At 39.4% G+C, this 26,183-nt stretch overlaps 1 protein-coding gene across 5 annotated transcripts in view; it reads left to right on the forward strand.

Annotated features, from left to right (window-relative positions):
- Positions 1 to 2,569: 2,569 nt before the first annotated feature.
- LOC113664315 (uncharacterized) overlaps positions 2,570 to 26,183 on the forward strand; it is a 28,464-nt gene continuing 4,850 nt past the window's right edge. Inside the window, exons 1-17 of one of the 5 annotated variants that reach the window (XM_089194328.1) lie at positions 2,570 to 3,636; positions 5,950 to 9,958; positions 12,863 to 13,238; positions 13,631 to 13,748; positions 14,513 to 14,606; positions 16,217 to 16,375; positions 17,037 to 17,173; positions 17,595 to 17,751; positions 18,776 to 18,930; positions 19,721 to 20,062; positions 20,685 to 20,925; positions 21,434 to 21,633; positions 21,824 to 21,900; positions 23,239 to 23,268; positions 25,228 to 25,265; positions 25,434 to 25,509; positions 25,907 to 26,044. In XM_089194328.1, coding sequence (XP_089050454.1) covers positions 6,115 to 9,958; positions 12,863 to 13,238; positions 13,631 to 13,748; positions 14,513 to 14,606; positions 16,217 to 16,375; positions 17,037 to 17,173; positions 17,595 to 17,751; positions 18,776 to 18,930; positions 19,721 to 20,062; positions 20,685 to 20,925; positions 21,434 to 21,633; positions 21,824 to 21,900; positions 23,239 to 23,268; positions 25,228 to 25,265; positions 25,434 to 25,509; positions 25,907 to 26,044 — 6,182 coding nt within the window. In that variant the 5' untranslated portion in view covers positions 2,570 to 3,636; positions 5,950 to 6,114. Of the gene's footprint in view, positions 5,793 to 5,949; positions 9,959 to 12,862; positions 13,239 to 13,630; positions 13,749 to 14,512; positions 14,607 to 16,216; positions 16,376 to 17,036; positions 17,174 to 17,594; positions 17,752 to 18,775; positions 18,931 to 19,720; positions 20,063 to 20,684; positions 20,926 to 21,433; positions 21,634 to 21,823; positions 21,901 to 22,286; positions 22,643 to 23,238; positions 23,269 to 25,227; positions 25,266 to 25,433; positions 25,510 to 25,906; positions 26,045 to 26,183 lie in introns of those variants that run through there. The other 4 variants (XM_089194326.1, XM_089194329.1, XM_089194327.1 and 1 more) reach the window with 4 other exon arrangements.

Here is a 26,183-nt window from a genome sequence, read left to right on the forward strand (position 1 = left end):
CCTTAGATTTTGTACGAAAGGTCATTATCCATCCCTTGTAAAGTATTAGGCACTGCAAGAAAACAATGATAAAATAAAATAGTCAAGAGATTCTAGAGGACCGCACGGTTTTCAAGCGGAACGGAAAGGGGATCAGTCCTTGCAAACAGTATAAAGGGGAACTTAAGAGAATATCAACTGACTGCCAAGTAACAGGAAATGAGGTGAGATCAGGTAAATTTCATCGTGACTCGTGGCACAACCAAATCAAAATTACCCCAGGCGTAATCTTTTTGCATTTTTCAGACAGACGGACAAGGCAAACGCGAAGTACGAGTCGCACGCCAAGAGAGGAGCACAGAAAAAAAAAAAAAAAAAGTAAAGAACTTTATCTTTGCGAGTGCGCGCTTCGCGCTCGCTTAACATTCGTCTCCGTTCGCCTGTAAGACGCAAAAAATTGTACTGGTTCTACAGGCTATTGAGGCGCAAACTCAGTGTGAAGAGCAATGTATTGAGATGATCTGTGAAACATGATAGAGAAATTCGTGGCAAAGAAAAGTTGATCAACGTCACTAACACGATCGACGTTTGGATAAAAATTTTTTCTTTCTTTCTATTCCAGAGAGGTGGGGTTTGACATACATGTCCAATGCACCCAAACCGTTGCGATTCGTCTACGGTCGTTGACGAATCTTCACACCGGATGTCGAATTGTGCGTTGACATAACGGAAGCCGAGAGGCGCGCGCGTGGGCAATATGTGAAAATGAGTGGCATGGTACGAGAACAAGATAACATGAACCTTCCACGTTTTTAAAGCGTGAAATGACCGTAGGTCTATCGTCAGAATACTAAAAACTATACAGTGTAGCAAATGTTGACGATTCGACACGATTCGACTCGAATCGAACGACTCGTCACAGCAAATGATGATCCGTCATACCGGATGTCGATTTGCAGTCGTTCGATTCGACAACATCTTCAACCCCCCCTTCACAGACACTTGCGGAATATTTTCTAAGTGTCTTGCAAATCGACATCCGGTATGACGGGTCGTCATTTGTTGTGACGAGTCGTTCGATTTGACAATTCGATTCGTTCGATTTGACGTTCGATTTTGACCCCCTGGGGTTGAAGTCTCTCGCAAATTGGCTTCCGTATGCGTTTCCATTTCATAAGAGATGGTGGTTTCTCAGACCTCCGGTATCACAACGCCACTCAGCCGCGAATCGACTTCCGGTTTGACGATTCGTCAACTGCCTTTGACGATTCGCAGCGGTTTGGGTGTATTGGACAACTCTCATAAGCCTTTTGCTCGAAGAGTCTCGAGTATCCCTTTTTTTCTGCTTTTGTTTCGTTTTACCGATTTCTATCGACGTTACAAATACATTTCGCTTGTTTTGCTGGTCAGCGGTTGTTTCTTATGTTTTTTACTTTGAAATTTGGCGCGCAGCTGACCAAAATTGATTCACTAGCGCATGCTCACCGTTCAACCGCTGTGCAAGGCTCGATATTACAGAAGTAACCTTAAAAACAGCATCAAGTAAGAAGACTGAACCCCACCCATCCCCCTGGGGTGGTGGAGTGCCGGACGTGGTGGACACGCAATTGATTAACAACTTTTCTTCTCGCTAAGCCGAGAAAAATTATAAACCTATTTTGTTTATAAGATGACTGATCACAGTAAAAATTGGATGATATAGTATTAGGCATTACTTTTTATCATAACCTAATAATGAGGATAAGAAAATCTAATAAGTGTTTCCGACCAGATGTTCTGTAAATCCGACGGCTCCTGAAATGTGGTAGTCTGAAATAACAGTCGTACGGAAGGCTTTCCCTCAAGGCATTTGACGAGTGATGAAAAAAATGAGTTTGTGAGTTTTCTGCTTGCTCTGACTGGTCTGTGAAAGTGGATTTGTACGTGGTAAAGGAAAAAGGGGGTAAGGTAATGGCTGAGGTGGGGGGAGGGGAGGGCAGGGGCGTTTTTCAGTCGAATACGTACATGAAAATTAGAGTTAACACGTTGGCTTTAACCGGCGTCAGTTAAAAGCGGCAACGCGGGGATTTCTTGGCTTATGAACAGAATTTGAAATTAGATGAAAAATTTATTTTCTTTTACTCTTGAGAAACAAAATATTGCTTGGTCGGTCAGATTAACTTCACTGAGTGCAAAGCCAGGACCATTCTTGCATGTCACGTATCATGTTATCTTAACGGTGAAAACCAGAAGAAAAAGTAAACAAAAGAACTTCAAACACGAATGAAGATGGTTGTAAATATTGAGTTTGGTCATGATATCAACAGAGACGTGATTTGAGAAATTTTAAGTTCCTTGAGAGCAGGCGCATACAGATTGTGCACTACAACTGAGCTTTGAGTAAAACAAGAATTTAAAAAAAAGCAAAACATTGATAAAATGAGAAGATTCTCAAAGCGTAGAAGGATTTAGAATAGATTTTTTGGGCGGAAATTTCACTTCGATCAAAACGGATTTTTTGGTCTACTAAAAGTTTGTACGTGCTTCAGCATTTCAATGGTCTCTATGACGTCACAACTCTTCTTCCTGAGAGAACGACACATGATTGATAAGGCAAATCATATCAGAGACTTGATGTTACTGACCAGTCACTACTTGGTTCATAAGAATATTTTTCTAGAAAATCTCGATCCGACGTTCGCGTTATTTGCTCAAATTTAGGTAAAATATTTGAAGTTGTTACGTTTCAATTTTGAAATTGCGAAGCTCTATTGTGAGTTTTGAATCATGCCAAAAGAAAGCGTTTAGTCCTTCTAAATGCTTTCATTAAGATAACGACGCTTTTTTGTTTCCTTTGTTTGCACGAGTAAACTGTTTATATCTTTGGGGAGGAAGGTCAGGCAATAATATTTTATTTTCATCAAGTACAAGATTTCTAACCAATGAGTAAACGTGTTGTATGGTGGTCACATCAGGTTTGGCTTACCATATCAAAACAGCCAATTAAAAGTCGTGTTGTATTCTGCCAGCTTCTCTGAATATGCTAGTTGCAAGGGTTTTCTGCGAAATATAATTGTGTACAGCTAGTATCAGATGTTTCTTGATGAGAGAGGGTAAAGTGATGCAACCTACGATTTTTATCAGCCTGCAGATAGATTCTGACTTGAATTCAATGCTATGAACTCTGCCATTTACGCGTGATTTTTCACAAGACACCGCCAAGTTACTTATCGCAGTGGACGCCTCGAGTTGGTGAACAGCTTGTGGCAGTTAATCGGCTACATCGTTTTAGTCCACGGATAATTTTATGGGCTTCGCATGCTTTGGAGGACTTAACGCTTCATTGATCCTTTTTTCATGATCTGTATCCTGATATTAAAACTTAGATGCGTCGAGTACTCGTATACAATAGACAAACACAACATGATCGTGAGTGCTCAGCGGAGCGTGAGTGTTTAGATGCTGCCGGTGTATGATCTGTTTGTGAAAACAAGCTGAATTGAAAATCTGTGGTCGTACCGTTGGAAGTCATCGGAAAAATCAGTGTATTTCTGAATTCCTGCATGAATTTTGACTGCAGAAAAGGTATTTATACAGGAAGCAACCTTGGTGAAAGTTAACTTTCTTTGAACGCCGAAGCTCCAGAGCTGGGCCGATTGAAGCGATTGTGCATATAAGGTAGGCAAGATCTGATTAGTTTAATCTCTGGACTAAGTTTAAAGGATTTTCATCGTCGTTAAGGCTACTTTTCGCTGCAGTCTTCGCGCATTCAAGAGTTTTTTTCTGTGTTTTTGGTACCAGATCTTTAAGACCCATTTTCAATTTCCGACTGATCGAAGCTTCGTTTTAAGTTATCAATCCAGCTCGCGCAAAATCATTTGATATCGTCGAGTTTGTTGTCGAATTTTTCTCGAATTTTCATGGTACCATTTCAACTATTTATCGGGTATTTAAATCTTCCAGGTTCCTTGGTCTGTTGACAATCTTGTATGCAGGGTGACACGAACTTTCATCATAGACAATACAGTGAAATATCTTTTTTTGATCTATTCCCTTTGAAGCTTTGATTTCGGCGTCTTTGTGGCATACGTAAAATTTTAATCGCCCGGTAAATTATTTCAAATGTTCGCTTCTATTTTGTCAATGCCCAGAGAGATAAGAGAGTTTATTCACTGCGGCAGAATTCTCTTCATTACCGGGATTTTTTTTCATACGTAAAATCTTTCTATTTGAAATGGAAATCGAATCGTTGGATTAGTTTTCATTGATATTCACGAGACCACCGAAACAGTCTTGAAAATTCATACTGTAGGTATGTAGATTACCTTTTAGTAAGACACGGTTTCATTTGAATGTTGCAGTCATTTGTTTGCTGTATTATTTACCAGCCAAGCGACATGTCGCGTTTTATAGTTTACATTTGTAAAGAGTTCTCTTAAGCCGAAAAGATCTTGCGTTTTGCATAAGAACTAACAATTGAAAGACATTTGAAAACAACAACTTTCCATTGTTTGGAGGGATTTTTTTTGTTTTCAAAGGTGTGTTGATCACATTTTGACATTCAGTTGGGGGTCTGTACAAATTATCATTTCTCAGTGATGTTTTAGTATCAAATATGTGTTATCATGGTGAAGTTGCATGGGCAACTTTTTGGTAGAAATTTCACCTTGTAGGCCCGATCTCGTACCGCTTTACTATAGCCGACCTTCATCGCAATTTCAATGTTTCTCCTGTCGTACGAAACAATGTTGTTTATGTATGGTAATTTGTATGGGTTGACCTATATTCACGATGCATGTCGTTAAAAAATCGAAGCCGAAATATTGTCTTTCATATCTTTTCGATCGCTAAATGAATGAGAGTTCTCAAGAAAAATTCCCAACTCCTAGCATTTATGCAGCGTTTTCCATTCCAAGACACATGTTTATGCAATTTTGACTATCAATTCACCTGCTTGAATGATTCAAATTAAAGCTTACATCCATGGACAAATTGATCAATTTTTAATGAACCGAAAAGTCTTATGCAAATTAGATCAGCTGAAATGTGTTCGATTTGGTTATGACATAAGGTGAACAACACTTCGCACACTTGTATTTCTGACGGAACTCTGCCAATGATATATTTGCAATTTGGGTGGTTAATTTAAGTAGTTGAAATCAATCTCACCGATACTGTTTTTGTGGAACAAAAATTGATATAAATAGCTTAACACTTAAAACAACTGCGGTCGTGGAAATTATCAACGCAAAGGTAACGTAAAACTTTTGGGAGGTTCCTTCTGATGTTAACTCGTTGTCTCGATCGAGCCAGCTTTTAATTTGAGTTTTAGTTTGTAACACGTTCACATTTCTTGCTACGAATTTCAATTTGTCTTAATGATTCAATCCATCCGAATTTGCATAAATTTAAGAAATGCATATTGTATATTAGAACTGATATTGATTCCTTCGGAAAGTGCAGCACTTCGGTTTTTTTCCGGCAGTGATCGATTGGTTCCGTTTACGAATACATCGTGACATAACTAAAAATTTTTTCCTTCACGATTTGGAAATTATTGCGCTTGCTACATGTACATAATCTTTACTTCTCATGAGCTGTCCAATTATATGGAAATGTCTCCTTTTGTGTGTGTGACATAATTTCTTGTTTTGGTCAATATTGGGTCAAATTTTTTAACACTCTAGAATATGTTAACATTAATTTTGTCATGTGTGAAGCATTTTGGTGTAGGCATTGTGATGTTGTAGTGTTGAAGTCACAGTAAGAAACAGAGAGAAATCTTTCCTACTGTTGCAATGAAGACATCTACTTTAAAGATTACTTTAAGCCAGGTGATTTAAACTTGTTTGAATGTGCCAGTCACGTACATTATATTTTATGCTTGGAGCCACTTATTAGTATGTTCGTATTTGATCAACAGGTTGCATTGAATTTAAGAGGCTTGAGTTTGTGTACTTACTGAAGTTATTTTTTTCCATTTGTTTACAGGAATACCTGTCAAAGCCTCCTTTTGAGAAAAGATTTACTTCAAGTGTCTTAATTCCCATTAAAAAGCCTCAAATTGAAAGGTCACAAAAGCTTAAGTATGCTACAAAATGGAAGAGTGAGGGTCACTTGGTTAATAACTCTTTTGTTAAGGAAGTAAGCAAAAACATGTCGTACAGATATAAGGATTCACAATCTCAACCATCTTCTTTACCAAGAAGATATTTTTCACTTCCAAAGAATTATTCTTCAGTTGGTACCGACAATGGTAAAGATTCATCACACTCTAAAAGGTATAGGTCTATTTCTTCGTCATCTGCAACTTCGTCTGTGACACCTTATGCTCAGTCTTCAAGATATGGAAGTTTACGAACCTATGGTGCTTCCACAAACAGTTCTACATCTGAGGATATTAAAAAACCAACTTCCCGTCGGGCCTCAGGCAGCTCTGTGACCTCTAGATCTGTTGGGATTAGTAGCATTCCCCGCAAAAGTTCTTACAGTGGTACCTTGTCTTCTTCGGTATCCTCAAGTACACGTGATACAACACCATCATACTCATCTAGACATGTGTCAAGTATTCCGCATAGGACTTCTGGAAGTTCATCTGGAAGTTCATCAATAAGTGCAGACTTCAACTGGATGCCAGGAGGAGCTCCTGTAAGGCAGCGCTCTAGTACCACACTGCGCGAGATCCAGCCCACTTGGGGCCCTGATGGTCCTCCAGTTAGACAGTATTCTAGCAGCTCATTGCGAGATTCTCCATTTACTTTGCCGCCAAGGAGATCATATTCCTCCTCAAAAGGATGTAGTGATAATGAAACAAGGACATCATCAAGCAGAAAATCAGGTCCTGTTGAAATACTATCGACAGACCCTACGTCAGCATCAAATGTTGAGTTCAAAGGAAATAATGATAGTGAAGAAATTGAAAGAACATCATACTGTAGAAAAATTAGTCCCACAGAACCAACATCAACAAGGCGCACTTCTGCTCCTTCTGTTCAGTATGCAGGAAGTATTGAGATTAAGTCTGACAAACCATCATCACCCACATCACCTTTATCACCCGCATTACCAAAATCACCCACATCACCTACAGTTTCTTATTCTGGTAGTATTGCGCATAAAGATATGCTACGCTCAAAGAGTGAAGCTAGCACAACAAACAGCTCATGCCTAGAAGGTGCCAGTGGTGATAGTCATGCTGCTTCCAGAGATAGTAATGATGATGATGAGGTTGAATCCTCCGCTGCAAGAGACATTTCACTTTTAAGTAGAGAAATTGCAAGCGTTTATGAAGGTTCTCTCACTCGCAGTGACTCAAGGAAAGTCAAAGGAAACAATGTATCACAAATCAAGAGTTCAACAGAAAGTAAAAAGTCAAGGAAAAATTCAAAACAGGAAATACAGAATGACATGCCACAATCCAATGAGAAGAAAATAACTGCAAGTGGGAAATCATCTCGAGAGCAAAGTCCTGGATCAGATACAGGACTTAAGTTTAAGAAAAGTCATAAACGAAGTGCAAGTACTGGGTCTACTTCAGTCAAAGATGACAAAAAAAGTAAACCTGTGAGAAAAATTTCGGGAATTTTTTCTCGGAAAAAGTCACGGGAATCAACTGATTCCGAAGATGATGAGGAGAGGTTACAGAGCAAAGGCTCAGGGCTTTTCTCCCGAAAAGGTTCAAAAGATTCAGAGAAGGAGTTTTCCTCACCATCACCTCCATTATCCCCTAAGACATCTCCAAAGCGAAAGATTTCTGGTCCTGGTAGATTGTTTTCTTTCTCTAGTGACGCAAAGACAACTCCTGAAATGCCACGGAAGTTTTCTGTTCCAGGAAAATATTTTGCAAGTAAGGAAAGCAAATCTGGTGGGGAATCGAGCGATTTGGATTCTGAAGGTCCAAGACCTTCTCGACCTCCTGTGAAAAGGAGAGTCTCTATGCCAGGAATGTTATCTTTATCAAGAAGCTCTAGCACAGAAAGATCATCTGGTGGTGGCTGCCATCCCAGCCCTGATCCTACAGCTGATCCTGCTCTTCTTCAACGACAGAGAAGTAGTTTTAAGAAAGCACAGTCTTTTGATGCACAGAGTGATAAGGCAAAGCACTCCATGTTGAGTAAGTTAAAGTTTTGGGATCATAACAAGAAGGATAAGTCACCTGATTCAAGAAACTCCACATCACCAGAGGAGGGAAGATCGCGATCTGTTTCTCCTTCTGTGGAACCAACACGTAGGATTTCTTTGGAAGAGAGGTTAGAAAATACAACTTCTCAATCAAGGAGGAGTAGAGAGAGAACTACCAAGAAAAAATCCTCCCAAGAAAAAATACTTGCTGATGCAGTAGCACCTTTAGAATCAAATGCAAGGCAGGCTTTATTAGGTCAGGGTAAATCACAGGTTTCTCCTAAGGTGACAAACTCAGGTCTAGTGGCAAATGATGTCACAAAGAGTATTGGTAAAGAGCCTAAAGTACAGTATGTTGGTCCTGTTGAACCTTCCACAACATCAGAGCTACGGGCAAGGAAAAGAGCACAATACAGAGTGAATTCAGGGGAGAAACAAACAGAAAGCAAGGTAAAGGCTTCAGGTAATCCAGCACAAGCTGAAGAGTCAATAAAATCTACTGATAAGAAAGCTGAAATTGCATCGTCAGATGCCACTGATGATGCATCAAGAGACACAGTGTCCAAGTTACGAGAGAGGAGAAGGCGGAGACGTGAAGAAAGGGAACGCTTCTTCGCAGGTTTGGAGCCATCTAAAAACTCAACCAACAGACCTGCTGAAACAACTCGAAAGGATCCCGTTCCAGTTGAACCAGCTGTTAAAGATGTTAATCATGATGAAGTTGATGGAAGAACAATTTCTTCAAGCAACAAGCCAGAAGATAAAAGTGGAAGGATAACCATTGAAAGAAGAAGTGACCAACAAAATGGGCAAATTCCGAAAAAGTCAAACCTCAGAAATGGGAAACCTCGCAATCAAACTATTGCATCTGTGGTGCACAAAGATATTATTGCTGATTTGATCAGAGAGAAGGGCCTTAAGACAACTACAAATGCTGAAGTCAAAATCCCCTCAGTGGCTGAACTCAGAGCAAAGTTCTTGATATCCAAGGATGATGCAAAGGTTATTCCTCCGAGGCCAATTCTAAAACTTGATGATCGACCTCACAGTATCTGTGGGGAGATTTTGTCGCCAACTGAGATGAAAAAGTTTGAAGACATGACTTTCTCCCTTGCTAGGAAAGTTTCTTCAGAGGCTGACAACTTAAATAGGAAATTATCTAATGTTGGTAATGGCTCTTTAACGCAGATTGATGCTCAGTGGAAAACACTTTCAGGTGCAAATGAAGAGAAAAGTCCACCTTCTTCTCCCAGAGTCAACTGTAAGTTGAAAAAAGAGAAGAAAGTTAAGAATACTGTGAAAGAAAATGAACAAGTGGGAGAGGAGCCTGGAAGCCCTGAGAGTGGTAGTCATAAGAAGAAAAAAGGAAGCAAGAAGAAGAAGAAGAAATTGATATTTGGAAGTGAAAAGGAAAAGGGAAAAGAAAGTGATAAAGACCAGGAAGTTAAACCACCAGAGGAGGACACTGATTTGCCACAACATGGAGCTGTATCTGCGGCAATAAAAGCCATGTTTTCACGAAAGCCTTACACATCTGAGAAGATTAAGATATCGCGGAAGCAGCGGGCCAAGACAGTGCCTATTAACCAGACAGAGAATAGAGATATTGGGCAATCTGAAATGGAATCGAGGGAAAGGAAGAAGTCGGCCCCAGCATCAACAGATGTACAGAACTCTCCAGATATGAATGCAAAGCCAGTAAAAGTTGAGAAGAAAGTGGAAAAGGATGAGAAAATTGAGAGGAAAGAGGTAATGGAAGATCTTGAAAAGAAAATGGAAGATGTAGATGAGAAAGAAAAAGCAGGGAAGGATGTAGAGCTGCAGCCAACTGAGGATCTTGAGGAGGCACCAGTAAAGGAAAGAAAGTCCCTCAAAAAACGTAAGTTCCTTTTACATGCTTATTTTTATTGAAGTAACTTTGGATTAAATCCTTCTGGTTTGCCTTTAGTGATGTGTCATTCCCACTTTGATTCCAAGTTAATTCTGTGGTTTAATTTTTTTTTAAAGTATAAAGTTTTCAATCCATTTGTTTTTTGTTTTCCTTTGTCTTGTGATCCTAATTATCCTAATCCTTAATTTCCCAAGATCTGATTGTTAATTCTCCCTTCTAGCTTCCACGCATTTCCTTGTAAATTAGTTATGAGAATTTGGTATGCGTAAAAGATTAAGAGAACTTCTACCTGATGAATTTGAGTATTCTTGTTACTTGTTTTCTGGATAATGTATGGATATTAGAGAAAGAAATTACATTTTGATCACTTCTGGGAGTTAAAAAGGGTTACCTGAACAAGGAAAATAAAAATCAAACATTTTAAAAAAATTTAAGTCAAGAAAGAAATTGAACTAAAATGTAGACATTGCAGAGTAGACAGGAAATTAGAATGCCATGTCCATGAAAATCCAGATTCTCAGAACTGGCAGAACAGAAATTTTGTAGAGCCCATTGTAGAGAATTAGTGGTAAGGTAAGGGTAGTAGAAAGTGTAAAGTGGAACACTGAGCCCAGAGGTTAATTTGTTATTTGTGTTGATAAAATACTAATTTCTCAGAACCAGCTGAGAGCAAAGAGTGTAATGGTTAGAAAGGAGAATTTAATGGTTTATTGGTTAGAGGTGAAAACAATGATGTTATTTTAGCTCACAGGCAAAATTACAGATGTTTTTGTCTCTTGTAAAGCTGTTAGCAAGAGAAAAATAGCTGGTGATAATTGTATCAAGAAAAAAAAATAATACACAGTGTTTATTGTTTTCTCTTTGTTAGCAAGGTCAATCCCACTTTGTTATGACAGTATTCTGTAACACAATCTGCTATGTTGATATTTTCAGTTCATTGCCAAAGATTGTTTGTTTAATCATTATGGAAGTTGTGATCATGGCCTAAAAAAGCTTAGTGTTTTACCCTCAGCTTCTCTTTTTATTACATCTCAGCCAGTGAGATTGCAAGAGAAATGTTTTAATTTTGATTAGAGATTTTAAGTGTTGATAAGCTTTGCACAGGAAACATTAACAAAAATATTAATGTATAACCTTCATGAGGATGTGCTCTGTGAATTGTTACTGAATAAGACATGGATCCAAAAGTAAGTTCACTTTTCTCTTTTTTAAATCAACAAGTAATGAATGTTTCAGTTAAAATTTACCTCTGTGTCTGTGTGACAGAATGTTTAAGTAAGCAAAGGATATATTGTATAAATCTTTTAGATTTATCTGCAACTTGATACACAAATTGATGCTCTCACTGCTCTGAGTTATACAGCTGCAGCTGAGGAGTTGAAACGATTGAAAATATTTTTTGTTTCAGTTTTTCTGCCTCATGTTTGATTCTGTCAAATTAAAACAGATATTAATTTGAAAGCTGCATGTGTTTGTACTACATTTACAGTGTAGTTTTGTCTGTGATCCTGTTTTGAATTGTATGTTTTCCTTATATAAATTACAGTAGTTTTATACATGTGCTGCCAAGTGTATTTGACCCCTCTTGGTGTAAATTACCACCAAGGTTTTGAGCAGGGTTGTGCGTGTATTTTCAAGAATGGAAGGCTTTTGCAAAGAATTAATTTTCATTCTTTACTTTGAGTTAGAGCAGTTCTAACTAACTTGGACAATTTTGTCCTTTTAAGGAACCCTCTGATTAATATTTGATGTGTTTTTTAGATCAAGTTTGCATTTGTGAAGAAACTATTTTTAAAAATCTACTATACAAAACAGTTTTAAATGTTTTGTTTATTTGCATAAAATGTCAACTGCTGTATGTCTCTGGGGTAGGATAATCAATATTTAGATTTTTCTAGCCCTGAGTCTAAAATTTGGACCATTATGAAAATGTTTTTATTTTTTTAATGTATACCTGCTAATGATGCTTTTAATATATAAATTGAGACCAATACAATGGAAATGTCTGTCAGAGACAATATGATAATTAGGCATCTTTATTTTAAACAGAGGTTGGTTGTAAACATTATGGCATTCTAAAGTGATATTTAGAAAGAATAAAGGGGCCATGGTCATTTCATTCCTACTTTGGTCACTGTAGCAAATTTAGAGTGCTATTTCAAGTCAGAGAGATTTGACATGGGCAGTGAAAGGTTTGAAGTTGTTAGATCAGGAGGAAATTCCCTACTTTTCAGTTAGGCAACAATGAAAAAGAAACAAATTAGTTCTTTTTGCAACAAGATTATTCATTCTCATCAGCATTCCAATGGAGAAAGATGATGATAGTTTGTGTGGGTACAGAAGATGGTAACCACTTTGTTGAGGGATAAGTTTCTACTCTAGGTAGCAGTGTAGAGAAATGTAGGCAGCTATGTACATAATGAATTGTCTACTTGGAAAAATTTAGTGCAGTTTGTTCCACTGTATCACTATCAATTCATGTAACAGCTGATGTTGTCTTCCCCAGCCATCTTGTTTCCTCTTTGGTTTTTTCTTATTATCTCTTGTATTTGCCTTTCAAAGAATATATTTTGCTGATTATATTTAATGATAAAACTCTGTGACAGTCAAAGTCCATCAAATAATTTGACTTCAGGTATGTCTCTTGAACCCTTTCACTCTCAAGATCTCCTTAGTAATTCTCCTGACTGTCTTCCATATAATTCTTATAATGTTAGTTTGGAGAATATGGTATTGGATCAACTACAGAAGTAATTGCCAATTGATATTTCTCTTTATTCTCATCACTTGTCTGCCAGATATTGTATTGATATTGTAAGGAGAAATTCTGTCTTGGTCACTCATGGGAGTTAAAAGGGTTAAAAGGATGATTTTCTCTCTGTTTCCTTTCAGCTTCCAAAAGCAAATCTAAGAGAAAGTTGTCTACAACTCTGAAACCCTTCAGCATGATGAAGACAAAATCAGAATCCAATCTTGCCCAGCGATTCGACTTTGTGGCTGTGGATATTCCTCTGGATGGTGAGCCAGAGCAGGAGAAGGAGAAGGAAAATGAAACACAGACAACAGAGGATAAGAAAGATGAGCCAATTAAGCAGGATGAAGCACCTCCTCATTCCGGTCAAAGAGGAAGGCGGCCAAGTGTTTTTGAAGAGGGTCTAAAAGAATTTTATGATTCAACTACGACTGGAGAGAAGGTTGAAGCTAAGGAATCAAAGGCTCCAGAGATCACTCTGGAGGATCTTGATGCTGTTTCAGGACAGACAACAGAGTAAGTACAAATTAACCTTTTAAAACTCAAGATCTGATTGTTAATTCTCTCCTCCAGCTGCTACACATTTCCCTTTAAATTAGTTACAAGAATTTGGTTATAGATCAAGATACCAACTTCCACCTGATAGGTTTGAGGATTCTCATTACCTGTTTGCTAGACAACATCTTGATATTACAAGGAGAAGTAACATGTTAATCACTTTTGGTAGCTTAAGTGTTGTAAAGAAATGATGTATAAAGTTTCTGAAGTCGAAGTTTGCTGCTGAAAAGAAGACAATCCTGAGTGTCAGCTGTTGGGGTTTGAAGAAATTGGCATTGGCTGGCTATTACAGTTTTTTATGAAACCCTGAAAAATACAAAAATAGTATTATCTGTAATGTTGTGTCCTAGGAAACTGACATCTTTAGCAGGGAACAGAATGAAGATTAGACCTAAGCGTCACCACAGATCAACAGCAAATCCAGTGAAAAACCTACAGCAGAGAAATGATGTGCGAACAGAGACTGAGGTAAAGTACTGGCACATGTATCTGGCCTTGCTCACTTTTGAATTCTCTGTGGTTCAGTGGTAGAACAACAGAGCACAAAATTAATAGTGGTCAATTGTTCACTGTATTATCTATCATTTATGAAAGTTTCAAAGAGTGATCTTTTTAAGAGTGCTGTCAGTGAATGTTGCTGAAGGCTTTTTATTATCTGTGTTTACCAATCAACTTGAAGCTTCAACATCCCCTCCCCCCTCTGGGGAATCCATGGGCATTTTCTGTTGTCCATGCCTGGGGGAAGGGAGTTGGGAAATTTGAACCTTGCCTGGCTGGGGTGAGGAATTTGAACTGAGAGTGTCAAGTTTTTTCAGCAGAATACTGGAGTTGTATCTTGAACTATCTTATGGTAAATAGTTTACTTTTGGGAGCAAATGCTCAGTAGAAACGGTCTACAAGATGTAGGTTGTAAAGTTTGGTCAATATGTAGAAAGTCACAGTGGCTAAAATTGGGGAGGGCATTTGAAGACAGCTTTTTCCCTGGCAAAGGTGGAGGGGGGGGGGGCAGAATTTGAACAAACCAGTCCTCAAAAGTTCAAATGCCCAGGGGGCTGGTGGAGAGGGGGGGGAATTGAAGCTTCGAATTGATCAACACATGAGAGAAGGTCATTTGATGATGATGATGATAATGATAATAATAATAATAATAATAATAATAATAATAATAATAATAGTTATAATAATCACAATTGTTATAGCACTTGGATAGAATCAGTTCTTTTGACTCTCAGGTTGAGCGACCGAGAATAGAAAAGAAACAGGTCACAAGTGAGCATCCTGTCATCAAGAGAAAGAAGAAGAAATACAAAGATCCTGACAACCTGTGTATGTCCTTTTTTCCTTCTAGCTGTCGAAGCACATTGCAAATTCCCACTTCTGTGTAGCATTTTAGGAAACTTGTCTGCCTTTTATCCTTGTGGATATTCATAGCATAGTAATGTGGAGAATCAATTTGTAAATTTTGTGGAAGTGGAATGGCCTTAGGAGTTTGGGGAAAACTGTATCATGGCACAGATGGCATGACCCGTTGTTGAATATGGCAGATTAATTTTGGAAGGCTTTGTTGGATATAAAGGCCATCTTTGGTGTCAAGTATTATGGTAGTGCTCACTTGTCATTCCATTTCATCTCATTCTATTTCATCTCATCCCATTTCATCTCATCCCATTTCATCTCAACCCATTTCATCTCATCCCATTTCATCTTATCTCATTTCATCTCATCCCATTTCATCTCAACCCATTTCATCTTATCTCATTTCATCTCAACCCATTTCATCTCATCCCATTTCATCTTATCTCATTTCATCTCATCCCATTTCATCTCAACCCATTTCATCTCGTCCCATTTCATCTCATACCATTTCATCTCATCTCATTTCATCTCATCCCATTTCATCTCAACCCATTTCATCTCGTCCCATTTCATCTCATTTCATCTCATCCCATTTCATCTCAACCCATTTCGTCTCATCCCATTTCATCTCATCCCATTTCATCTCATCCCGTTTCATCTTATCTCATTTCTTCTCTTCTATTTACATCTTATCTCATCTTTTCTCGTGTTATCTTTCTCTTCTCATCGTATCTCATCCCATTTCATCCCATTTTGTCTCGTCTCATTTCTTCTCATAGGTATCCGGTTAGATCGCGCCATGGTTAGATCGCTCCCAGTTAGATCGCTCCAACCAAAAGTTAGATCGCGCCACTCGAAAGTTAGATCGCTCCATCAAATAAGTTACTTTGCTAACAACATAAGGTACTTCGCACCATGTTATAATGTGAAGTATTACTTTCCAATGATCTTTTAAGTTTTATAGGTGATGATGTGTCTTGTGACGATTCGAGTACATCGTCCACACTTTTTCCTTCAGATTAGCCATCAAGCTACCGATGTATGATGTATATCGATGATGGAATAAAAGATCGTGGAATAGATTATAACTTTATAGACTGAAGTGTATTGAAAAAGATCATTCAAATACCAATACTCTCCAGTGTGGTCTTTTTTGCTTTTTGATGTAAGGAAACTGATATCTGCCATCTTTAATTAATAAATTCGATTACACTTCGTGATTCCCTTACATGAGGCTTTATTTGTTTTTTCTGCGTAGCTCGGATTTTTTTCAAGCGCGCGCCAGCGATTTTAATCGATTGTTAGGTAAGATATACTCGTCATTTAATGAATTATCAATTTAGATACCTTAGTTTTGCTACCTTAACCTTAGTTTTCGACATGGAGCGAAGTAAATTATGTAGGAGCGAAGCCACTTACTTGATGGAGCGATCTAACTTGCCAGTAGAGCGATCTAACCATGGTGCGATCTTACCGTAATTCATCACATCCTATCACTACACATAACTCTACTTTCACATTACATTAAAAAACCTTGCACCAACAGTACATGTATATGATGTTCTCTTGTCTACCTACAGGGAGGCGTCACACTCTCGACTTGGCGGCATCAGCATTAGCTGGTCTGGCCAGCACTGAAGATTTCACCAAAGTCAGATTGCGTAAAACTGCTGGGCCTGAAGAGAAGGAAAAGGATGAGTACAGAGGAATAAAACCTATTATGCTGATCCACATAAAAGGTAAATAAAAATCTATTGATTTGGAAAGTCGCAAGAGTTTTTAACCCTTTAATCCCTAAGAGGGATAAGGTTCTAATTTCCTCTTACAATATCACCCCAGAATAAAAGGTTTAAGTCACGAGAATAAAGGAATGATCAGTAAGCAACGAAGCTCTTGATGGTTTTACAAATTCTCCCTGTTAGAACCTAGGAAATGTATAGAGAACAGTATGGAGAATATGCATGGTGATGTTAGGGGTATAGAGGGTTAATTGTGAGGGACTATATGACAGGAGTTACATACATACATGTGGGAGAGACAGTGGCCTGATGGTCAGTGCACTGGACTCCGGGTCGAGAGGTCTGGGTTCAAGACTTGGCCAGGTTACTATGTTGTGTTCTTTGGCAAGACACTTTTACTCTTCCCATGTCTCGCTCCACCCAGGAAGGAGTTTAAATGGGTACTGAAGAATTGTCAGGGAAGCCTGATGAAATACTAGGGGGTAACGTTGTGATAGACTGGCATCCCATCCAGGGGGGAGTAGTTACACTCCTTGTCGCTTGATGCTTTATGGAAACTGGGAAAAGCTCCAGCTACGTGGGCTAGAAGACTGGAGTACAGACTTTATCTTTACCTTTACATACATATATTCATGTTAAGACCTTTGTGTTTTGTTTACAGGACGGCGTCATCTTCAAGTACGTCTCGTTGAGCCAAGTCTAAAGTCCTTAAATTCTGGAGACTGTTTTGCTCTTGTGACAGAAAAGGATCTGTTTTCCTGGATTGGAAGGGAATCCAATCCGTATGAAAAAGCCAAGGTTTGTAAATGCATGTACTTCTGTATGAATTGCTATGTGCCGTTTTTTCTATTTCTACCTTCACCCCTATATCTACCATTGCTGATACAACTAGTGTTACTGATGATACTGCCACCGATATTGCTGTTTCTGCTGCCTTGTTCTGCTAATGCTGTTTCTCTTGCAGCTAATACTGCTACTGATGGTAATTCTTCCTGTTTTTTTGTTCTTTTGCTTCTTCTGCTTCTTCATTGCTTTGGTTTTCTGATATTGCTTGTCTTGTTTCTTCTATTGCTTCTGCCACCACTACCACCTCTGTGTCTGCTTCTGCTTCTGCTTCTTCTGCTACTCCTGCTCAGTTTCTGCCACCACCCCTGATACTGTATTTGTAGATGTCATTTTGGATTGTAAGTCTTAAATAATAATTTTGACATTTCCGTAGGTGACAGAAATTGTCTCCAAGATTAAAACAAAGAATGAATTGAACTGTAAGGCGCGAGACATTGTCACCATTGAAGAAGGAGACATGGACTTCAACGCTGCCTTGGACAAGTTTGCAAACATTCTGAGTGGAGATCCTGGAAGTAATCCTGTTAAAGGTTGGCTAACATTTCTATCACCTTTAACCCTTTACACTCGATCATCAGTATGTATTTTCTCCATACTGTTCTCTATGCATTTTCTAAGGTTCTAACAAGGAGATTTTGTTTAACAATCTAGACCTTCTTTAGTTGGTGATCATTTTCTTAATTCTTGTAACCTTACTGTGTGATTTAGGGCTGATATTGTAAGGAGAAATTAGACGCTAGTCACTCTAAGGGATGACTGGGTTAAAACTTACTTACTACAAGTACCTTTTGACTGAAGCAAGAGATCCTACAAAGTGCCATTTGTATGTTTAACCTTTTGACTCCTAAGCGTGACTATCACAGGATCACCCCTGGATCACACGTCGACATCACGAGAATAAAGGAAATGATCACCAACTAAGGAGGCTCTTGATTATTAAACAAATTCTCCCTGTTAGCATTATAGGAAATGTATAGAGAATTTTAAAAGGAATATGCATACTGATGTTCGAGTGAAGCAGATTAATTGCCGTGATACCAAATGTTTCAAGAATGATTACCTCAGCTTGATTAAGAGTGGTGTCCAAACCAATCAGTGCCTTCTATGGAAAAACAGTCCCCTCTGGTTGACACGAAGTTATTTTCCCAGCTCTATAATTTTCCTTTGCTAAGGGTGTTTTTTTTATAATGCTGGCAGAACCGAGTGAAGTTATCGCAATGAGAAGTTTCAACCTGTCGACCCCTCAGAGTGACTTGCTTCTTATTTCTCCCCTACAGTTTCACCCTTGCATCAAATGTGAAGGAAAATATCATAAATTTAGGAAGATTCTCATCGTCAAACAAGTTTTCATGGTCACTGTTATAGGGAATGGAAAGTGAATCGTGTCGAGAAAATCAATACCAATGATAGGGGTATAGGGTTTATCTCAAGTGAAATCTGTAATTTACAATATGAATTTTCTATGTGCTGAATCGAATGCAGAGGTTCACAGTCAGCACTATTATATTTTGTTTAGTCTACACTAAAATTCAGTTACCACTTATCCTCATATAGATGCTCAAAAAATGGCAAAAGATGAAGAATACGAGAAGGGTGTAGTTAAGGGCAACATGGTTTATAAAATTCACTGGACAGATCCTCCAACTCTGATGCCAGTAGAGACTATGTGTGGACGAATTCCTCAGGTCTCCATTTTTGACACTAAGGAGGTAATTACATTTTATTAGTAAAGCTTTCTGCTTTTTGCTGGTGACCAATTATTTGATCATCTGTGAATCGTGTTCACGTTGGAAATCCTGTTTCTGTGTTTTAAAACACTGAGTCGAAGGTGACAATCGCTAACGCAGTGGTCAAGCGTCCGCGCATGAGCGAACGTCGGAATGACCAGGTGCCAGTAGTTGGCGTGCATTGAGGTTGTCACAACCTAGATGTTACAAATAATAGCACAAGCCAGTTAGTCACGGTGTTTTGAAAGTGTATAACTTTTTCGGTAAAGCGCAAAGCAGAATAGTAAATCAACAGGATATCTGTACTTGAAAGAGCTTTGCGTTCGGAAAGTCATCAGTTTTCCTTTTCCCTGCTTTGTTTTCTTTGACAGATTTCAATGAAAATTTCAATTTTATTTCGTTTATTTTGCAAGAATGCGGTTGTTTCCTATGTTTTACAGTGAAATTTTACACACTTAATTGGCGCACGGCCGGCCAGTATTGATTCCTTTGCGCAAGCCCGACGTTTGGTCGGTTTTTCTGCAGATTGAGCGTTTTGTTTTGAGTTTTATCAAAATAGTTATACGGTTTTTAATACTGCGCCATACTCGATTGCGTGGTTGTGTACAACTCTTGTAAGGCAATTTGGCGCGCCACTCGCCACCCTTCATGGCACATGAAGCCTATACAACATTCACCCATGCACAGACGTTCGACCGCTGTGTTGCCTAAATTGCATTCAGCTACAATTTTTCTCTCACAGTCCTAGTCAACACATTTTGTTTTTATTCAGGTTTTCATATTTGACTTTGGTTCAGAACTGTATGTGTGGAATGGACAACAGTCGTTATCAGGGCAAAGAAAGTCGGCCTTCGCTCTGGCAAAACAACTATATGAAGAGCCTTTTAAACCGTATGGAAAAAATTATGATCCTATCTACCCGTATGGCAAACCCGAAAATTGCACCGAAGTAGACAATAAAGTTTCAACTGGCAGACCACCGTGGACGTTATTTGCAAGACTTCACGAAAAGGCTGAAACAATCTTGTTTCGTGAGAAGTTCCTTGACTGGCCTGATCCAACCAAGATTATTCGAATGAAGGGACATCCTAGTACGCTTGAACTAGCACCAACGGTACAGTGAATTTTGATTACTGCTTATCATTAGGAAACGGAACTTCACTTCTGTTCTGGTTGGTTTGGTTATTGCTAACCCTTTAAACCTCAAGGGTGACTAGCATCTAATTTCTCCCTACAGTTTGCCTCCTGAATTGCACATTTAGGTCATGAGAATATAGGAAATGGTCACCAGGAAAGGAACCTTTTGATCGGCAAACAAATTCTCCTTGTCAGCACCTTAGGAAATTTATCAAGAACTGTGTGGAGAATATGCATACTGATGTTGGATGTAAAGGGTTAAGGGAGGAAAAGGTCAAAGGGTTCTGTAGAGAGTTAAACTAAAGACGATGGTAAATTTTAAGCTTGGTCTTCAAAGCAGATTGTTGTTTAAAAGTGAATTGTTCGCGCAAAAATTCCTTTGTGTCCTCGTCTCGAGCGTTTAAAAACTCGACTCGTGCCTTGAGTTTTCGAGGATCGAGATCGAGTTTCGAGGGACCGTCAACTTACTTTTGAGCGGTACTTTAAATTTCAGTGTGTAAAACATTCACAACACGAAAGACACGGAACAGTGTTAACAGTTTGAGAGTGAGCTTTGTTGTGAACAGTAATATCATGTTGGTTTTCTCCATGACTTTTAGCCTCCTCCTGTGGAACTGAAGCCCTGTGACCCCAAGAGCATGCTGAAAAGTCCACCGCCATTGCCAAGCCAGATGTTTGAAGGGACGAATGTTGGGCGTGGCAATGGGATTCCTACTGTGTGGGTGGGTGACGTTTACAAGGAGGGAAACCTTGTGACAACCGCCGGTCTAACAGTGTGGCATATTAACGAGTACAGACACTTTGAGGTACAGCCAGCACAACATGGACATTTCCACTCAGGTAAACACATCAATGCTGATAGTGTTATTTATTATTGTATGATTGTTGTTTAGTAAGTGGTTGGCGTACGGGGCAGGGAGGACTGAGTACGAGCCATTGCCGAGTCTCTGTACCATTGTCTGAGGCAAAACATGTCAATAACTGAGTGCCTTTCTCCACGCTGGAGTTTAAACCTTCCGAGTGTCTGGCTTGTAATTTCTCCTTAGATTATCACTTTTAAATCAAATGTAAAGTTCATGAGAATAACAGAAATGATCACAAATTTAAGAAGCTCCTGATTGTCAAACAAATTCTTCTAGTGAGTACCACAGAAGAAGTAAAGAGAACAGTGGGGAGAATATGGATGCCAATTTAAGGATGGAAAAGGTTAAATGGGTTACTTGTGAAATGTTAGGAAAACTCGACTTAATACCCTTGGGGGGGGGGGGGGTTCAATGGATTAGCTGAGAGCAGACCCCCATTCAATGTCTTTAAGACGTTACTTTAATGTAGTATTTTGATGTTGCAGGGGAAGGCTACGTGATCAGGTGGGCCTACTTTGTGCTCGCCGACAGAATAGTCAAAGATCGGAAGTCCCGTTGTCGTTCAACCGTTGCTGGGCGCGTTCGCTGCGCTTACTTTTTCTGGCAAGGAAATGACTGTTCTGTGAATGAGAAGGGTGCAGCTGCCATCATGGCTGTAGAACTTGATGAAGAAAAAGGACCGCAGGTAACGACATGAAATGTGTATTGAAAGCCTTATCCTGAAGTAGTTTGTGTGTGCCGTCCTGTCTCTGTTTGCCTTTTTGCTTGCCTGTTCTCTCGTCTTTTCGTCTGTCAGTCAGTATCTTCTTTTGGCTGTTTTGTCTTTTTTTTATTTCTTTTGATTGGTTAGTTTTACCTCGATGTTATCTTTACAGGTAAGAGTGGTGCAAGGAAAGGAAACTCCAGTATTTCTAAATCTCTTCAAAGGGGGAATGATTATCCATACTGGCAGGTACACAGTTTGTGAACGTCTAATTTTGATCAGCCAGCAGTATTTGATTATCAGTAATATTTGATCTTGAGCCAAAATATGTTCGAGTGATTGCCTTCTCGGTGGAAAAAAAATCACTCTCGCAGCGTCTCTCTTCACAGAGGAGCTACAAATTGACAAGAAAACGCGAAAATTATCCGAGGTGGGGTGATGAAGGGAGTATCTTAGGATGGATTAGCTGCCTGTCTTAAAGGAGTAGCAATAATTTTACTCACTTTATTCTATGGAAACCGGGATATGCTTCAGCGTTTTGGGCTATAAAGCTCATGCGCAGAAGTCGTCTTTGAATAATGAATCTGTATTTCAGATATTTCCTCAAAAATGTCCTTCACTGGTCAAATTTTCAGCAACCCGCTGTCCATGACACTAACACAATGCATGAATATTGGACGTCAATTTTATCTTTGCGTTGCAATCAAACAGCAGAAATTCATGTTGGACGTTCTCAATCACGCTACCACGAACACAGCATTCGAGTGTGTTGATTCACTGGTAAACTTTATCATCAGGAGTCGAGATTATTCACGTATTCGTTGCATGTTTACATTAAATATGTCCCATATATCATTTATCACGATTTAATTTGAACTGAATTGCAGTTAGGCTACTTGACTCGAGAACAGAAGCATCTCTCATTCTGTGTGAATAAAAGAGCCGATGAAAACTCGTGTTGAGACCAGCCTGCGAGCAAGCCTCATTCTTAGCGCTGCAGGACGCGCGTTTCTCCTCTGTGGAAAGAGCACAGACGAGTTGGGGAGAGGTTTGCGTGGCTCAAGGCGTTGTACTCTCGCGCAGGCGAGGAAGTGCTCGCGCTGAAGCCCCAATAACGAGGGCCTGTTGATATTGGTTTCGGTGCGCGAAAACGCGAGTGATCAAGTCGCGATTGGTTTTTTAATTTTTGCATCCAATCGGCTGAGAAAGTGGATCGAGTTTTTTCGACCAATCAGAGAGCGAAGTATAGCAAACTGACAAGACAATTTCGGATTGCCTTCAAATGCTCACTTATAAATTGCTGTATCACGCTAGAACAAATCATTTTCTAAGCAGGCAGCCATACTAAACTTGCAATGGGAGATGCTTTTTTCTCAGGCCAAATAAATGTTTATCAATGATCGTGATAATGAACAGTTTAAAGGAACGATGTGTCTAACATTTTTTAGATAATCTACCGATCCAAAAAAACACACAGAGAAGAATGGTCTAAAATCTGAACATGAAGATGGGAGAAAATCTGAGCTACTTTTTGACAAATACTATTGTTTATGTGAAATTTCACTTCATTAATTCTTTTATTAACAGCTTACCCAAGGGCTGGTATGACACAGAGACGTAAGTTTAGTTCTGATTTTCTAACAATAATATCCGCGTAAGGAATTATTTTAAATAATATCTTGGCAGGAAAACTTCCCCTACCTGAACCAACTTTAATTTCTTGGTTAGAGCAGTTTTTAATTGGGTGTAGTGAAACCAGAACCAAAATAATCAAAGTGACCAATTGGAACAAAGGTTTACATTATCATTAACCAATGAGAGCTCTAAGTGAAAACTTGCCAACTGCTCGAAGCGCGGGAAAACGCGAATGGCCGGGTCGCGGTTGTTTTTTAGTTTGCATCTGATTGGTTGAGAGGATGGTGCAAATCAAGTCAAGGATGGCGCGAGCAAAGTTGAGCGAAACGAAAGCAATCACGGGTTACTTTTGACACCCAGTAGAAAATTGCTCTGCTTTAAATCAAACTTTTTTTTGACGAGGGTGTTACTGACTGGCTTAAAACTCTAACTTGCCTTGAAAAGAAAGAACCAAGTTCTGAATTAACAGTAAAATCACGTAACAGTAAAAATGTAGCGTAATTTGGCGGGCGAGTGCTCATTATTTTCTCGGCGAAAATTATGACCGCCATCTTTGATTTTAATGGAAGCGGATGGCTGACGGAGAGAAAGAAATTTTTCCTAAGGGGTGAGCGACAGTAAAGAAACAAGGAGAGGGGTGGGGGTGGGAGAGTTTTTTCGCTTTTCTCCGCTCATCTCCCCCCCCCCCCCCCCCCCCCCCACTGTGGACTATAACTCCAAATCAAACATGGCTGGTTGAATAAACGATGGTTCGCTTCTTAGCGTTAATTCACCCTATTAAGACGCCTGCACTGCAAGCTCATGAAAATTTTAATGTTAAAGACCAAACCCATAAACTTCCTGATGAAACCACAATAATCGAAAATAATTATTTCAACAAGTATGCTTTAGAGCGCAAAACATCACGGTAACCTATGAGAAGCATAATTGAAACAAAGTTTAAAGAAAATAATTTTTATTTTTCCTGAAGTTAGTATTAAAATAATTCAAATTGTAAATGGAACTAACGTCTGAAAACTCATTTGTCAAATTTCATAATTACATGATTTCCTGTTCATGATTCCGCCTCACTGCCACTACCACTGTCACCCGCACAGTATATGTCATTTTGTTTAGCATTTCATGTCTTCTCAGTGGACACTGTGTGGTCACTTACATGAGGTTATTGGGGCCCTTAAGCACCACGACGACGACGCCGACGAATGATAGGCCTGTTGGTTGTCACACAACGCCCCTCTCCTCTGAGAGGGGGCGTTGCGTGACACCCTTAAGAACAACTGAGAAGGAGATTAGTGATGGATTCAACGTGTTTTCAGTTTAAAACGCCGCGCGACCTCATCATCAGCATAACATGCGATGGCAGCCCTCGGTTCAAAAAATTTTGAATAATTTGCCGTCGCGGATCCCGCCTCTAGGCTTCGCTAATGTGATAATTTTACGCTGTTGTTTAGCAGAGGACGGCAAGGAAATGTACGAACTTTAAAACTTTCGTGCTGCGCCATGTAAGTGTTCCAATGTTGTTTGGCCTAATTCTTGTTGCCTTCGCCATCGTGGTTTGCTTAATGTCCCAACTGTATAAGATAGACTTCTTTGGTAGGACGACAGACTGAACTCACAGGATGCGCAAGTAACGCACATACAGACCATCGTTCCGTACACTCAGTTATTGGGTCGTCACCTACCGCACATAGACGCCTTACGTAGACAAACAAGGGGTAGGGGTGGGTGGCTGACACTTGGAGGGGTGAAGATATTTCAAAGTAGACACCGCCCTTAGCTAGGAGCATATCACGAGTGTGGTGGTTGGGCTCGTCTCTCGTGGTCCTTAGCTTATCTCTTGCGGGATGGCCGGTCGTTTGTGCTTATGTCAGAGGTGTTGAAGAGCAAGCACAAAGAACATTAACTGGTTCTCATAACTTGATACTTTCACTTTCTCAATAGGAAAAACATGGTAGACGAGAACACAGCGAAATTCACAGGTAGGCTTAACTCATTAACTTTGAGAGGAGATTTACTCGTTACTTCCTCTCCTCTCAGTGAACAGGTTATGAGAATAACCTTCGTCATGTTATCTTGATGTAAAACTAAATTTTCAATAATAACAATAATACTATAACTCGCTTTCATTTGCTTTCGTTTTCTGCCAGATTCCTCTGAGACTCGTTTGTATGTGATTCGTAATGAAGAACCTGGAGAGGCCTACCTGAATCAAGTCAAAGCAAGGTAAAGGCTTACTGTGTTGTGATCATTTCACTGTTGTGTCACATTAGGCACAGTTTTAATCTCCTCACGCGATACGCTTGTCACGCGGAAAGTTTGTCTTTTCACGCGTCTTGAAATACTCTCTCTTGATATTTTGGAATGTTTTCTCACATAAAATACAGCTTGTCCCACCAAACACGCATATCGCGCAACACGTTCTTCACGAAACGCGCTCGTTTTAGATACTCCCAGGTGATCATTTGATTATTATATCGCATGAACTACAGTTCTAGTCTCCTCACGCACCGCGCTTATCGCTCAAAACGGTCGTCACGTAACACGCTTGTCTGGCTTGAATCCCTCAGATGAGAGCTTTAAAGGAGACAAAGACGCAACTTTTATTTTTTTCATCTCATAGTTCATATTCGCTGCGATCAAGGACCAGTTTAGTTCTGGTGTCACGGCTTGAAGCTCACATCTACTTGTGGCATGGATGTAAATCCAGTGAAGATTCCCGCGCCACAGCCAAAGCAGCTGCCAAGAAAGTCCAGGAAAGGTAAGGCAGAAGTAAACAGATGCAAAACAGTTATGGGACAGGGAGTGTTGTGGGAGATTGGGCATTGGGTTTGCTTTACCACGTTAAGGCAATTTTCAGTTGAGTCTCAAAAGTATTGTGGTGTTTTTCCTTCTGCGTT

Source organism: Pocillopora damicornis, chromosome 14 (assembly GCF_964200805.1).
Source record: "Pocillopora damicornis chromosome 14, jaPocDami1.2, whole genome shotgun sequence".
NCBI classification, from domain to species: Eukaryota; Metazoa; Cnidaria; class Anthozoa; order Scleractinia; family Pocilloporidae; genus Pocillopora; species Pocillopora damicornis.